Source organism: Mizuhopecten yessoensis, unplaced genomic scaffold, assembly GCF_002113885.1.
Source record: "Mizuhopecten yessoensis strain PY_sf001 unplaced genomic scaffold, ASM211388v2 scaffold11173, whole genome shotgun sequence".
Classification (NCBI taxonomy): Eukaryota; Metazoa; Mollusca; class Bivalvia; order Pectinida; family Pectinidae; genus Mizuhopecten; species Mizuhopecten yessoensis.
In genome coordinates this window covers 274,835-291,720 of record NW_018408916.1, presented here as the reverse complement: position 1 = coordinate 291,720, position 16,886 = coordinate 274,835, and the positions used below count along the sequence as shown (strand labels likewise).

At 35.0% G+C, this 16,886-nt stretch overlaps 2 protein-coding genes across 5 annotated transcripts; both read right to left on the bottom strand.

The window, feature by feature from the left end:
• Positions 1 to 1,046: 1,046 nt before the first annotated feature.
• Positions 1,047 to 5,759, bottom strand: LOC110467457 (innexin unc-9-like). 2 transcript variants are annotated; one of them, XM_021524638.1, is made up of 3 exons: positions 5,666 to 5,759; positions 2,952 to 3,871; positions 1,047 to 2,403 (listed from the first exon to the last, which is right to left on the bottom strand). In XM_021524638.1, the coding sequence occupies exons 2-3, from the start codon at positions 3,857 to 3,859 to the stop codon at positions 2,013 to 2,015; spliced, it is 1,299 nt and encodes a 432-aa protein (XP_021380313.1). In that variant the 5' UTR covers positions 3,860 to 3,871; positions 5,666 to 5,759; the 3' UTR covers positions 1,047 to 2,012. The 2 variants fall into 2 exon arrangements, with proteins under 2 accessions (XP_021380313.1, XP_021380314.1); XM_021524639.1 differs by lacking the exon at positions 5,666 to 5,759 and adding an exon at positions 5,262 to 5,360.
• Positions 5,760 to 6,646: 887 nt separating this feature from the next.
• LOC110467461 (innexin unc-7-like) lies at positions 6,647 to 15,331 on the bottom strand. Of its 3 annotated transcripts, none has more exons than XM_021524643.1 (3): positions 15,267 to 15,331; positions 11,303 to 12,213; positions 6,647 to 10,770 (listed from the first exon to the last, which is right to left on the bottom strand). In XM_021524643.1, the coding sequence occupies exons 1-3, from the start codon at positions 15,303 to 15,305 to the stop codon at positions 10,380 to 10,382; spliced, it is 1,341 nt and encodes a 446-aa protein (XP_021380318.1). In that variant the 5' UTR covers positions 15,306 to 15,331; the 3' UTR covers positions 6,647 to 10,379. The 3 variants fall into 3 exon arrangements, with proteins under 3 accessions (XP_021380318.1, XP_021380319.1, XP_021380321.1); XM_021524644.1 differs by having other exon boundaries at positions 15,197 to 15,315; XM_021524646.1 differs by lacking the exon at positions 15,267 to 15,331 and adding an exon at positions 14,597 to 14,627.
• Between the last annotated feature and the right edge of the window lie 1,555 nt (positions 15,332 to 16,886).

Sequence of the window (16,886 nt, the reverse complement as noted above, 5' to 3'; positions counted from 1 at the left end):
GGTAAGCTGACCAGCTAAAAAAAATGTAGGAGAAAATCTCCGGATAAAAAATCAAATACTGAAATGAACAAAGGGCAATAACTTTTGCAAAAATCGTCGAATCAAAATTCTGTAAAGGGAGACACAACAACATATCATGATTATTTAGCCTACTAAGCTTCAAAGAAATCCGTCAAAAAATGTAGGAGATCTCCGGACAAAAAAATCAAATTCTGAAATGAACAAAGGGCAATAACTTTTAGAAAAAAAATGTCGAATCGAAATTATTTTAATGGAGACACGACTTCATATCATGTTTATAATGTATACCAAGGTTCAAAGGAGATCGGTCGAAAAATGTAGGAGGAAATTGCCGGACAAACAAAAGTTTACGCCGGACGGACGACGCCATACCATAATACTCCCGTCAAATTTGACGGGCGTATAGGAAGACGAACGCAATACACACACAGGTGATTGTATCTTTAAAATTCGATAAAAGATAAAGAATGCGAAAGATGAAATAAACTGCATAATACAACTTGTTCGTGCTTCCAAGACTCATCGGTGATGCTGAAGGCCAAACTTTGGAAATCCAAATTGGAATTATAAACGGCTGTTGACACAGAAGGTGAGGTGCGTGAATTATTTTATGAATTTCAAAATTTATAGGAGTAGTGGTTAGTTTCAAATTAATTAGTAAAGTATATGTATATATATTATTTATCCTGCCACTACTGAAAGGGGATTACTACACAATATACACTCCCGATTAACTGATCCGACATTGTTCATGAATAAAAAATAATACATGATGTTACGTACGTGTGCAAATGCATATCCGAGAAGTAACACATTTTGTCTTTTGTGCCAAGTTTTGTCATGTAGTGAAATAGGGAACACAAACGGACAGTGACAAAATGACTAGTTTTATTTTACCAATAAAATGGTACGTGGTTTGGTTTGGGTTTGGTTTAGTAAAGTTTTACGTCCTATCAACAGCTGTGGTCATTTCAGGACGGCCTCCCCTGTGTGCAAGATGCATGCGTGTAGTGTATGCGTGTGCGTTTAGGGAGGCTGCGATATGTTCGTGTGTGTCTCCTTGTGATAGCGCGGAACTGATGCCGACTTTATAGTGCTACCTGGGTGGGGGAGTGAGATGTAGTCTGCAATATATTTGTACTGGATATAAATGTACATAAAATGAATTACACTATGTTATTTTACCCGGTATTCATTCAATTAACATATTGGCATACTCAACTTCTTTATCTGCTACTAATTTCTTTCAGTCAACTGAAAAATGTACCTAAACATACGGCTCAGATTAGAAATTAAAATATTAAGGACATTGAAAATACAAATATAATTCATTCATAAATATATTTTTATAATTCTCATACGAATCAAACGAGTTCAATAATGTTTTTTACTTTAATTCTGGTGATATGTATGTTAATAAAATGTGTTGTTAATTTCTAATCAGAGCTGTATTGTACTGTCATATAAGCTTCCACTGCTTTTCTGACATAAATGCATAACTATAATTGTTCTCATGAAGTCCTCAGCATAGTAGAACATTTAGGAAACTGTACAGGTAACTGACGATACAACATATATTTGTACTAACCTGACAATTAGTATGATCATGTGTGTGTTGGGTAAGAGGTATTGCATCAATACAACCATGATCGTAATCATAGTACATTTTATTATTTACATTTTTGTAAAGATTGTCAACCAATGGATAAAATAGCTATTAATACTGATACAATTTTTACCCTACAGAACAGTTCTATTAAACGTTTATTGATACTAGCCGGTTATCATCAGCGTTTGGTGATGACGCACCAGTAGCGTATTACTTTACATCTGTGTGGTGTTTCATATACGGATATGGCACCATCCACATATCACCCTATCAGTGTTTGACATCATAGCCCAAGTTAATAAAGAGAGGGCCTAGTAAGTTGTCAGAACTTGTGCCCAAATCCCTTTGATTGTTTGAATTAAGAGAATGTACCGTACACAATTCACATTGGCTGGTTTGCCATCAGAGGGACTGCTTCGGTACCGGGCTGTGGCCGGTATCTAACCTGTTGAGGAGGAGCAGAAGGAGGGGGTGATAACACCGCACCTCCACGTCCGTAAGTCTGGCCGGGTACACATGACCCTTGACCCAAGTACGGCGGAGGTCCACCCTGGTCTGGTGGTCCCAATTGACCAGGAGTCTGTTGATCATGTGTAGATTGCCACAGATAGATGACCGCGTCCCTGACCAGGTGCTCAGAAGATGCCTCTCCAATCGCCTTCAGTATGAAAACACCTTCCTCCGTTATTTCTGATCCTGCAAACCGGCTAATGTCGTTGTCAGACGGAGTTGGGAAAACCTCATTAGACAGATACAGGTAACGCTTGACGAACCTGAAACAGGAAATATAGAACACCAACGTTTCAGACCGACCCAATGCTTCGGTTTTCCACGACACAGTTGGAAAATTGATTGTTGGACCCTCTACACATATATAGCCTTGTACTTATTGTCTATAAACATATGGTCCTCTAGGGAACGCAATAATATCAAGAAACTTTAAACACATAAACACTTAAAGAGTGACTTTAAAGTTTCTTAATAAAGCCTAGCAGTTGGTACACATAAGGACCACTGCCACTTGATTTTTTTTTGTATCCATGTGTACAACAGCATGAGTGACAACATAAGCAAAACGTCACTGGTGCATCTTATAGAAGAGATATATAGTAAATAATTGGTGCAACTATTATTTAAATAACACCGTCCATGTAAAACACGACACCAGCAAATTTCAAAATATGGTCTGCTACAATCGGTTTAGAATTTAAACAATTTTTCATTTTTAGCAATTATCATGTTTAAAAGGTGCGATCACGGATGTGAATGTATGCTTTGTCCATCTTTAAGAAGACTACATTCAAAGATTCGCTCAACTTACCTTTTCCTAAAAACTGGTATCAAGACTGTTAAGAACTGTAGCTTACCACTGAGCGTGGTTATAACCGACAACGACACGAACCAAATCCACAGGAAACACAATACCATCTCGTAGTACGTTATGTTATTGAGGGTACACTGTACTGTAAATGATCGTTCGCGTTGCAGTTGTCGGATTTTAAAATCACACAACACTATACGAGTAAAGGAACGATCAAATGAACGCCATTCCATTGTTTTGTTGCTGACAATATCATCATACATTTGCCTTCCAAAGGAAGTCTGGTTTTCAGACGTCAGAAAGCTATCTAAGACAGATAACTGTGTGATGATGTTGATAAAGTACAACAGTTTTGTGAATAGAAAGAGAAGTGTAAGCCATCCCCATGGACATCCCTTCATCACAGTAGAGTCAATCCAGCTCTTCATGTACCGACCAACTTGTCTCCCCATTTGAGCTCTGTCTGCCATATTGAGAGACTCGTAACCGTCAGTAAGTCCGATGATCTTTGTAAATCTGAAACCCACTAGACTCTGTCCCACTGAAAGAACGATGTCAGGAAGCTTGAACAGTAATGCCTGTACCAGCAGAATCAGTGGAAGCCATCGCCATTTAAAACTAACTTGAAAATCTCGTTTCCTTTGTCTATGAACCGGAATTTTCTCGGCCATAGGGAGGTAGTAGGAATTAGACTCGCCGCATGCTTTGTTGACATATGTTACCATCGGTGGCGTCAACTCTGCAGGTGTCCAACAGCTGACGGTGTCGTTCGAAGTCTGTATGTAAAATGTCAACGCCGCAAACAGGACAAGTATTCCCACTGTCCACGTACTATTGAGTCTTCCACACTGGTCACTAAGGCGGACACTGGACTGTGTCAGATGTCGTAGAAACGGCCGCCAAACCATCTTGTCTTTAATCTGTAGAGATAATTACTTCTTTTAGTTATGATATTATCACATGGCTACAAATTAAATACTATTTCGGTTTTTTGGTTAGTTTCATTCTGGTTACTCACTCATAGACTTGGGATTTGTTAAGAGTCAAATTACTTAAGCACAATATATATAAAAAATAAAATAAAATAAAGATGACAAATGTATGATGCAAAGTAATTAATTAAATCGGACATACTGTATAATTTACCAAATGTTATAAGTGCAATCAAATGGTTGTGTCCAGCGTTCATCTTTTTAAATAATACTGTTTGATCGAATCGGAAATAAGTCGTTTTTCATTCAGGGTGTACTACATAAACAGTGTAACATAGAAAAATCCTTAAGATGTCAAATTGAAATATTTATAAAACAATTATATAAAAAAAAATGCTTCAAGTGTAATAGGTTAATATGGTAGGTCCGGGTGAGAAACCTAATTCACTTATCAAGTAACACGAAGAGCTTAACACTTATTATAAAAGACAGCACCAGGTATATAGTACAGTTAACAGGAATATTGAAATAATAAACCTGCCTAAATTATTTTTGTTTTTAATCTTTTTTTTATCTCCACTGAAACAAAAATGACATATTTTTTATTGCTTTTCGGTTTTACTATACTTCTTAGTCTACGCTATTATTTTCATATTGCTCGTTTACGGTACATATTAAATCATAGATTTCCTAAAAATTGTCTTTCAACAGTATGAAACATGAAAAGAAGTTTTAAGTTATCTAATAAAAAATAATATAGAAAATCATGAAGTGAAATCACCTCGCTGCAATACATTTTTAGCGCACATACATTGTACTTTCTTAAATTCGCAATTGTGATTTGTTTGCCACTTTTTTCGTATCTTACCTTCAATATTGTTCAAACATTGTTATAATTACCACGAATAGGTCATTGGGAAACATTATCTTCACAATCTACATATTTAAAAATTCACCAATTTTCATCTGTTCCTCAATTGTATTTACACAGGAAAACAAGTTATTGTATGATTACTTCGTTTGGAAAGCAATATAATGTTCATTTTGGAGTTCATTACCGTCGCCAAAGTTGACATTCAAAGTTATGTAATCTTTAAATATACTGTACTTAGTAAAATATGTCATTATACGCGTCAAAACCTTATGGTTTAGCATATGATACTCCAACAATGTTAGAGGTTTAACACGGCGAAAAACATTTGACAGGCGCCGCGTCGGCAAAATCATATCCGATTGAAAAAAGGCCGACCAGCGTCCTCTCATGTTATGGGAGTAAGCATATGAATACTTTTTCAAATAACCATCTTACTTAAAATGGTATAATATCAAATTTTCAGACAGGTTTCGATACGTTTACCGTATGTTTCAAAATACTTACCAAAGCTAGTTTTCTCTTGGACGTCCTTACACACGGTAAACTAACGTTATGCAACCTTATTTATCAGAACACTGGTAAAATACAATGATTTGGCAATAATGACGTCGGTATTTGTAATACCAAGGTCAGTATTTGCAATATCAATGTTGATACTGCCCATTATAATAACTGATATTGGGAAATAGGTTACCAATCAGCTGCTATTTCAGGGGGGAGGGGGGGGGGACATTAATTGCATACGTCTTTGGTTTCATTTTCTACAGAAAACTAATATTATGAGTATTACAGACTAATGCGTACTATGCAGTGGTCGTACTGAATGACATATAGCATTGTGATATTAGTTTTACGTTGACTACGAACGTTGGGATGTCTTGAGGATAATAGACTGGATGATCACTTACCCTAGCTCATCAGGGCTTACTAAATGTCAGGGATGTCAGTCGCCAAGTAGCGCTTATGTGAGTACCGGAAATCATCAATTTGATGTATTCAACAAGAACGATAACTAAGGTTAGAGATTGCTAACACCGCTTCTACCCAGGGTTGTCGTTCCTGTACCACCAGTTTATAGCTTTTACCAGAGACCTAAAGTTAATTTAGGTCTATGCTTTTACTGATAACAATTTGAAATGCTCCGAGACGGTGTATATTCTTCTACTGACATATAGTTTTCATGTCTTTTGTTTTATGTATTTTATACTTGATATACTACTAGTATGGCTGGATGATAATACATTTTAAAACTTAGCATAATAGTATTATTTTGGTATATTGTTTAATAAATTATTATTTTCTGAAGAAATGACAATCATGATAATAACAAGTGAACATGTAGGCCTACTTATGCATTAATAAAAAACACTATCATACACTATATCCTTCCGAATGCTAGGGTTATGTATATCACCAACGATCAGTGACACGGTGAACATTGATTTACTAATGATTGAAAGTGAAATAGGGTCATGATGACAACCGTAAAACCTGTTCAAGGCAGATTGAAACTTCTCAGGTAGAGAACCCTGTTTATCTATTCAGAAAATCTTCACATTTGAAACAGGCGTTGGAACATTAAATCAGCTATGATATGTAATTTTGCAGCATCTTTAATTTTGTATTGTATAAGATATGTGTGTTTTCGAATCAACAATTATGTCAAAATCGAGGATCGGGGAGTATCTTATACTCATCCCTTTAAATGTGTTTTTAAATTAGATTAGGATTAGACAAAATATTTCGACTCTTTGAAAACTCTGCATCGAGATTAAAGAGTCTTAAAAATAAATTAATAATGCTTGATCAATTACATCCTCAATATCCAGGGGTTACGCTCACTTTCGCTCTCTCCACCCCTGGATTGTTGCATAGACGTGTCACTTTCCCTTTGATCTAGCTATGGTATAACCAACTTATTTTACACAGTTTTACTAATACCATATGGTATTAGTGAAGCTCCTCCCCTATACTGAATACAATAGAATTCTCCATTCTCATTGGTCAGCCAATGAAAGTGTACAGTGGCCAATTAGTGATGTTAATAGGATATCGACACCGTGGGAAATAAATAAAAATACAAATACAGGAAGTTCAAACACATTTTATCAAGCAACATTGTTGCAAACAATGCAACAAATTTCGCCTTTACAGACAGGTTCCACGGTCGATCTTTTTTCCGTTTTGTAAGTTAAAGTCTTAGCATAAACTGGTACCAGTCGGTCTTGTAATTAAAAGACACGTGGCAAATGTGAAACACATTTCTGGACATATTAGAAATACAGCAAATGGAACATGGTTCTTTTTTGTAGGCATGTTAATATTCACATTAGTAGGCTTAGTATCTGAATTACCATTTTTACATGTAGCGCCCTCAATTTTTACCATTTTCTCCTTCGGAGGGTCCAATAATTTACTCACTTCTAACAGCGGTGCAGCACACAGTCTCTTGAAGCTTGAACTGCTGTGCTCCTGTGACCAGTTCTGGACATTATCAAATGTTCAAATGTTCTCTAAAAAAAATTACGTGACACTTTATGCGACAAGTCGGTTACATCATAGGCCTCGCAATATGTCAGTTATCGTACTCGAGGGGGCGGAGCTTACATCTCTCGCGCTACGCGCTCGAGAAGTAGCTCCGCCCCTCTCGTACAATAACTAACATATTGCTCGGTTCCTATGATATAACCAATACATATGTCATAACAAAATTGAAGGCACAAAGATAGCTGTTTGATTGGTCTCAGGTAAATACAACTGACCTATCGCTAAGCTGATACATATCCTTTAAAGATTACAAAGGAGCGACACCCGGCTTCAAAGTCAGTCAATATTTACCATTATGCGACACTGAGATTCTTTTGATGTACATCAAAGGGTCGAACAAGTCTTCTTGTCTCATCAACAAGGTGGTGCACACCGAGCCTTCAATTTTGCTATGACATATTCCAGGGGTGCAGAGAGCGAAAGTGAGCGTAACCCCTGGATATCGAGGTTGGGCACAAATGTGCTACAGATATATCCAAAATGAAATTAAAGGGAGGTAACTGTATATATGATAGGGTCCTGTAATGGATATTGGTTGTGGTAACTCCATCTCCGTCTGAAAAAAAGACATTGGCCAGTTTGCATTTTGCAGTTTGCAGTTTTATTACTGATAAGTTTTCTTCTACTTTACACATTTAGATATCCACACATCTGCATATGCAATGTTATACATTTACAAATTTCTTCAAACAGTGACTAGTATACTTGACGCCAAAGCAAGGGTTAGTTTTCATTTCACTTGATAAATGTTACATGTCATAAACAAGTACAATGCTTCAATACTTTATACAGCGTATAGATTTACAAAACGTTCATATCTCATTTCAATTATCAGTAGCAAAAATAGATATCAACAACCATGGTAATATTTTTTAAACTGGAACACTGTAAACCAGAACAAAAAGATAATATGTCTGATTGCCATATTTAGATATATTGTATAACATATTACGTTAAAGATTATTCTAAATGTCTTGCAGGAAATAACTAATGCGATGTTTAAGTGAGGTACACAAAAAGGGAAACGTTTAAACATTTACATGGTAGGTAAAAAAAAAAAAGGGAAAAATGTAAACATACGTGTACATCTGTGTTGTAACTATTTTCTTCGAAAGGTCCCTAAAATGACCCCTTATTGAAAATGGTTCTTTAACATTGGTTCAGCTTACATAATATTATTTAAATGTAAGTTTCAATGTCGATTCGTAAAACAGGTAGTCCATTATATTACATTTGGTCTCTCCAGCAAGTTTGAACAAATCACAGTATCTAAAGGCGTGGTCATAAAAGAAACATTGTTCAATCCACTTTTTCTGTATCTGTCAGCGACTAACCTTGTTCAGCTTCATATATCACAACAATATAAGACAACATCATATAGAAAAGGAAATTGTCAACCACGATCAGACCAGGCGAGTTTTTGGATTGTTTCAACGTATCATCGAAACAGATGTACATGCAGTTCATTTAATTTACTGTAAGACATAAAATAACCCTCATAAACGAGGCTGCATATTTCAATAGTATTACATATGAAATTTGAACTATTGTTTAAAAGATAGTATTCATTAAGAAAGCTGAAAGAAATACATATTAAACGAGTGTACTGATATATGTATAGTACATGGATTATAAATTTAGGAATAATTAAAGTCGACTTCGGATATAAATATATACTTGACTTGACTATATATATATATATATATCTTAGCACCAAAGCATCTCATTAAATAAACAATGATGTATTTTCGTTTGTTTGTAAGTGTCCTCAGCTTCCTTTTTGTCTTTTGTATAACCTTATAATCCTGTTTTGATCCTGATGTGGGAATTTTCCACTATTTTCCACATTTAGATAAAAATCAAATCAGTTTTCATAAGAAAGCAATACATGTACCGGTCACACACTTAAAAATTGACCGGATTATTGACGCAGCGTTAAAAAAAACTAAAGCCAATTCATACAAAAACACTAAGGTTACATTATATTTTTATAAATGTCATATTTCAAATACAAGTATAATACAACAATATTTTATACAATGTAAAGATTTACAAAACGTACATATCTCATTTAAAGTATTAGTAGCAAAAATGGTTATTAACAACCATGATCATATCTTTGTAACTAGAATTAGTTAACACCATAACATAACCCTACCAATAGATAATGCTTAATTTACACATATATTGCATTTCCTACTACAGATATACGTTAAAGATTAATAAAAAAATCAATTGACCCGATAGTATAAACATTTATATGATCAGGTAAAAAAAAGTCCTTTACCAGTAAAACATACATTGATAGGTGGAGCTACCATTCGCCGCCTACACTAATCTGGCCAGTTTTAATAGTTTTGGCCCTTCCAGCAGGTTTGACTGAATTTCCCGTGAAAAAACTTTATCTAAAGGCGTGGTCATAATAGAAATAACGTTCAATCCATGTCTGCATCGGTGATCGACTGAACTTGTTCAACTGCATCTATCACAACAGTAAATAACAACATCATATTGTTAGGGGAAGTGTCAACCTCGAGGAGAAAACACAACATTACAAACACTTATACGGTTAGACACAAAATACACTCTTTACCAACAATGCTGGCTGAATATTTTAATAGTATTGTATACGTAATTTGAACTACAATTTGGATCTATATTTTAAAAGATCGTATGCATGAAGCAAGCTTAAGGAAAAATGTACTGGACGAGTGGAGTTACATATGTAAAATACATGAAATTACAAATATCGCAAAAAGGAAAATCGTCTGCAGATGCATCTTTTTTTTCAATTCAAACCCCATAAAAAACTCATTTATCAGAACCCAATTTTGCGTGTCTATGTTTGTTTTATTCTGCAGACTTTTTTTCATTGCGTTCCCTTTACTTCATTGCTAAAATCAAGATTACCATCAACGTGTCATGTTGATGCAAAGCACCAGAAGGAAGCCAGTTTGCATCACATTGATATAGTCGCAATGGTATTCATTTGGCTTCATATAAGGCAGTGGAGATTATACATATCAACAGTATGGCTTATATCATAGGCTAAGTTAATGTAGAGATTGTACTGACTCACATCGGCTGGTTTGCCATCAGAGGGGCTGTCTCGGTTCCAGGCTGTGGCCGGTATCTAACCTGCTGAGAAGCAACCGAAGGAGGGGTTGATATTACGGCACCTCCTTGTACGTAAGTCTGGCCGGTTACACAATACCCTGGAGGCAAGTACGATGGAGGACCACCCTGCTCTGGTGGTCCCAATTGACCAGGAGTCTGTTGATCATGTGTAGATTGCCACAGATAGATGACCGCGTCCCTGACCAGGTGCTCGGAAGATGCCTCTCCAATCGCCTTCAGTATGAAAACACCTTCCTCAGTTATTTCTGATCCTGCAAACCGGCTAATGTCGTTGTCAGACGGCGATGGAGTAACTTCCTTTGACAGATACAGATAACTCTTGATGTACCTGTAAAAAGAGAATACCAAAGTGACAACAAAACCATAATTCGTACTCAAAATCGATATATCGCGGGCAAAATATGAACAAAGGGAAGACTAACATGGAAACCATGGAAAATGTACAAGGAAAGTACGACCAGGTGTTCCATTACCGTAAGCGTCTTCTGCCACTACAGATTACCAATGGTTTCTGCCATTTAGCAACATTAGTGGGAAATATTTCAATGGGAATCTGTCGTAGCAAAAAAAGATACATATACAGTTAGCTAATAGTTACTACATGTAATACCTTCGAAAATGAGTTGGCATTGTTATATAGCATCTAGAAGAAGAATGCATTAAACAGTTAGCTGTAGAATCTGAAGAGTTCCTTTTTGTTTGCACGATGATTTAATAGTTTGGTATTTTTGAAATACAGGATACTAATTATCAAAATCATAATCTATTCCAAACAGCTTCGAAAAGAATATTTATTTCCTTATTGATATTAAGTTGGACTAAGGGGGACATATTCTTTATACTAACTGTTGTTGACTTACCGTTTCCTAAAAACTGGCACCAAGACTGTTAGGAGCTGTAGCATACCACTCATCGTGGTTACAACCGATACAACCACGAACCAAAGCCACAGGAAACACAATACCATCTCGTAGTACGTGATGTTATTGAGGGTACACTGCACTGTCCATCTTTGAATTGTTTCTAATAATCGGATTTGAAAATCACAAAAGACAATACGGGTAAATGGACCATTCAATAAACGCCATTCTACTGTTTCGTTGCTGACAATTTCATCAAGCATTTGCCTTCCAAAGGAAGACTGGTTTTCATACGTCAGAAGGCCGTCCATGACAGATAACTGTGTGATGATGTTGATGAAGTACAGCAGTTTTGTGAACAGGAAGAGAAGTGTAAGCCATCCCCATGGACATCCCTTCAACACAGTGGAGTCAATCCAGCTCTTCACGTACCGTCCAACTTGTCTCCCCATTTGAGCTCGACCGACCATATTGAGAGACTCGTAACCGTCAGTAAGTCCTATGATCTTTGTAAATCTGAGACCAACAAGACCCTGTCCTACTGATAGAACTAGATCAGGAACCTTGAACAGTAATGCCTGTACCAGCAGAATCAGTGGAAGCCATCGCCATTTGAACGTCTGTTCGTCTTCTCGTCTATAAATTGGAATGTCCTTGTCTATACCAACATAATACGAACCCGATTCGCCACAAACTTTATTAGTGTATACAGTCATCGGGTGTGTAAACTGTGAAGGTGTCCAGCAGTTTACAGGATCAGAGGAAATCTGGATAAAAAACGTCAACGCCGCGAACAGGACAAGGATTCCCACTGTCCACGTACTATTGAGTCTTCCACACTGGTCACTCATACGGACACTGGACTGTGTCAAATATCCTAGAAACGGCCGCCAAACCATTGTGTCGTTAATCTGTAATGATAATGATAATAATAATGATATTGCTGGAAATAGCAAATTTAAATGATTGTTTTTTTCCATCGCCGTTTGTTCATTTTAACACTTTGGCAAAGATCAATAAAATAAATAGATAATAATGTCCATTTAGTTTAAAACAGTATTTATTCAATATTCCAACATGTTCCATTCATACACATAATTACACACGGATTGGAAATCAAGCTTAGAGCTTATATTAATTCCTCTCCCAAGTATATATTACGGGCAAATAATTCTTCGAGACACCTTAATTACCATAGTAATTTGAATAAGATAAAATTTAACTTATAACACATTTACAGATGGTGAAAATTGAAATTGAAACATATAACATTTGATGCATAACATATGAGATTAAAAATCAATTATCGGTGCTTTACGTTATGTTATTGGAGTGCACGCACACTTGCGCTCACACACCCATGGATGGACGGACGGACGGACGGACGGACAGTGGCATGCTCGAACACGTATGCATGCACATGCTCAATCACTCATACTCACATATGTACTTATGTTACGCATATTTCTCGATATAATGTATTTAGAATATAAATAAACACTTTCGATTACAATATACAATATATAATTGATGTAGAAACTATTTAGAATAATAACTACTATAATAAGGTCGTACATGAACATGTGTACAAATAAGGATTAGCTTAACCGTTTACTGAGTTTGATAAAACTCTGAACTGACATAAAGATTTCTTTGACTTTGTTCTTCTGTATTGAATATTCAGTACTTCCCCATAGTAGAGTATTTTCAGTAAGGTTAATGTTTAAGCTATTTATAGTGTTTTGTCTTATTCTAGTGTAGTTATTACATATGAGTAAAACGTGGTTACTACTTTCGACTAGTCCGCATCTCTTATATATACTACATTTTAACCTTAACCTATTATTGTAATATTTGTAGGTTTCTACTTCCAATATTAATGACTTTGGTATTGAACCAAAGGCACATATTGTTTCTCTTAACTTTAACCTGCTTTACCGAGATCGGACATCAGCATTAAGCAACAAACAGGTTTTAGTAGTAAATAATTCGTATTTCTGTCAATATGCCGTGATGTCCTCTTCACAATAATATAAGATAACATTAAGGTGTGCGTCTTTTAATGATTTTAGTTTTAGAATCACTACATCTTTATGGTAGAAAGGTTAATGTTAATATACTATATATGTAAATATTCACATATATTTACAGTTATTGTTATTATTTAATCTTTATTTAGTTACTACTACGGTGAAATTCAAAACCTGCCCCTTGCATTGGATAATAATAATCTTTATTTGGATAACATCAATCAATTTAACATTATCTCTTTAGAATGTTTTAATAACTGTGCAAAACAAGCAATGATTTTGTTCAAAAATATTATCGAAATATCGGGCTTATCCAAAATCATATTGCAATATATATTGCTAAAAGATATTGCAAGATATTTGTTATTATAAAACTATTGCAAGTTCCTAGAAAGATTCCATTTGCCTTGTATGATTCATTAAAATTATGGATTTTCTCAAAAGTAATATTTTAAATATCATCTATTAAAAGTACAGGTTGATATACTTTTCAACAGTTTCAATTTACCTGTGTAAATAACTAAAATAATAATTGCTGCAAGTTTTATCGCATTTTTTTAGTTGAAACCTATTCACATCTTTAAGATCTCTTTCATGGTTACTATCAACACGACACTCAAAAACATTATTTTCATAAATTCTACTTTTTATATAAATCCTGAGGTTGCAATCAAATCGACTTTGAGTTTTACAAAGGGTTCGAATTAAATCTCGCGATTACTTCTAGGACGAAATAACTATCTCTTATACACAAATTAAAAAGATAGTGCTTTTTCTAAACATTTTCTTCAGGTTGGTAAGCATGGACACGGAAATTAGATTAGATTGTTATCCAAGTCCGCCGTGGTATGGATTATGAATTGAGTCATTTCGGTACATATATATAACAACCATTGTACATACGTTTCCAGCGTAGCCGAAATCGACATCGATTTTATGGACAACTCGTACACATTTTACACCTTTGTGTGCATACGCTTGCTTCACTGGTCATTTGTCTGATGAAGGTGGCAGTGTACATATCGTACTAGTCATCGAAACGTCACATAGACAATTTTATTGGCTGTGCAAAAAGAACTTCTCATAATAAAAAGATAGTGAATCCCACTTACAATGAAATAAATCCAATTCCTGTAGTCTTAAAGCGCATTATTCTACATATTTCATTATATGGTAAAACACTGTAGTTAACCCGATTTTCCTTCTGTACATTTATAATACTGACGAGATTTCGAGGCGTTAGTTTTATGCTTAAAAAACTCACCAGTGCAAGTCTTCAAATGAGCATATTTCAGCACGTCATGCACACTTATTTATAAGGATGAGGATTTTGCAATACCATCGTCGTATTTTGTAACACACATAATGAAATGACATTTTCAAGTATGTTAGTAATCAGCTGATATTTCCGGGGTGACTTATTGATTCGTACGTCAGTGATTTCATTGTTTACAGTTTACCACAGGTGTTTTGAAATTCTGACTGTAAATTGAGATAAAAATCATATAAAAAATAAGGATATTATACTATTTTATATGATTTTTATCTCAATTTAGAATTTTAAACACCTTTGAGTTAACTTAGACATACATTACTAGTGTGTTCGTATTTACATGTTCATGTTTACTAAAAATAAGGAAATGAACACAGGGTTTGTTGCAAATGTCTACAATACACATAATGCTTTTCTGATTTGGGTCATATCACACATAAGAGGCCCTACTGAACTGTGACCCATTTCAGTATCGCATATGTGTATATATAGTGTTGTTATTTGAATTCATCTTAACGAGTGTTTGTGATGCCCGAAGTTAACATATATAGTGGCCACATGCTTATACGCATGTCGTATTAGATCGCTTACCTTAGTTTGACAAGGTTAACTATATGTATTGGGGATGTCAGACGCCAAATAGCTAAAATGTAAAGGTTACCCTAATGAGTGTCCAGGACAGGTAAACAGCGGCAATCATTCACATTTATGCCAGGAACAGGAACGATAACTATGAGTATCTACCAAGGGTTGTCGTTCCTGTATCACCCATCTGTTGTCGAAATTGTACGTGTTCCGGTTGGCTTTAGACATTTTGATCTACTTATATTTCTGTTATCAAAACTCATTATTGTTATTAGATAGACGATTAACAAGATAATTAAGAATAGCATAGTAAAATTGGAATTTCTATAATTATTAAACGAAAATGGATCTACATTTTGATTGTTTTCTTGTCATGCATATGGATGTATTTAATTGTTTTTGTTGTTTTTGCTGTCCATAACTTAATAGCATTTCAAAATGTAAATATAATTAATGCATTTCTTTTTCAATATTTATGAGGTTATGACAACATTGATCGTGTTTCTGGGCATATTTACCATGATTCACAATGATATTATGACTTCATAAATGTTGAAAAAATAAATTACTTAAGTAAACATGTGTGTGTGGAAGGTCCGCGTACTCCATATGATGTAATATGATTGGAGCTTGGAACGCTTGACACACACTGTAACATATATTTAGGAAGGTCTGCGTACTCCATATTGTAAAACAGGTTTGTGTAAAGGTCTTTATGATAATATTACATGATTCTTTGATACGGAAGGATACATCAAGACGGGTGCCATATCTGGTCCGAAAACAGCTACCGTTCCGGAGCACTAGGTCCATTTTCCTGGTCATATTGAGTTCATAATGATGTTTTTTATTTTGTAAAGAGTCTCATGAGTTCCTGCTTTTGTCTTCTTTATCGGTTTTGAGCTCGGTTGTCATCCCGATATGGGAATCTTTGTATTTCCCCCAAATAATTCACTGTGGATTTGTTAAGAACGTGCCGTCAGTTACTTTCAAAATGTATCATGGTAAGCAATATACTTCCGATACCTTGCTTGAGGTATCTTACATGTATAATATTACAAGAAGATATCAAGAAAGACATTTTGATTAATACCAAAACACCGAGGGTAATGTACATTTGATATTTCGATTATCATGAAAAAATAAATAAAAAAATCTTTACTTGATTGTTGGTGATTGTACATACTTTTTTAGCAAATAGTTTCCGAAAAAAAAAAATTGGATTTCAGTAAATGTCCGTATTTTAAATTGTTTCCCGTGTTAATAACCAAGTGTGTCATTTTTGGTTATGGTGGGGTACAAATATATTAAGTAAATATGCCAGATTCCTGTGGCAGAAAAGTAAATCATCACCAGGTGATAATTACATCTTAGTATTATATAAATACAAAATTGTATATATTTTGAAAATCTTAGCTCGAGATTTTCTTTAACTACCTAAACAAATAACCATATTTCGACCCTTTTTCGATTACCCCCCTATCTTCCCCCTCCTCTCTTGCAGTGATAGTTGACCTTAAAAAAGAAACACCATTCAATGATGATATATTTATTTCTACATAACAAATTCAAGCTTAACCTTTATAGTTCACTTAATTAATGCAATAAAGTGGGCACCACTCGTTCTATAATTAAACCATTCACCCCTGAAGACACATCTAAACTCTTCCAATTCAAAGGTTGGAATAGTTCAATA

Bases quoted from the DNA above. Each gene is read 5' to 3' on its own strand.
- LOC110467457 (XM_021524638.1), bottom strand. From the start codon at position 3,859: ATGGTTTGGCGGCCGTTTCTACGACATCTGACACAGTCCAGTGTCCGC. The intron at 2,404-2,951 runs GTAAGTTGAGCG...TTCCTGTTTCAG, and splicing joins ATACCAGTTTTTAGGAAAAG to GTTCGTCAAGCGTTACCTGT.
- LOC110467461 (XM_021524643.1), bottom strand. From the start codon at position 15,305: ATGATTGCCGCTGTTTACCTGTCCTGGACACTCATTAGG. The intron at 12,214-15,266 runs GTAACCTTTACA...TTATCATTACAG, and splicing joins TGTCCTGGACACTCATTAGG to ATTAACGACACAATGGTTTG. The intron at 10,771-11,302 runs GTAAGTCAACAA...CTCTTTTTACAG, and splicing joins GTGCCAGTTTTTAGGAAACG to GTACATCAAGAGTTATCTGT.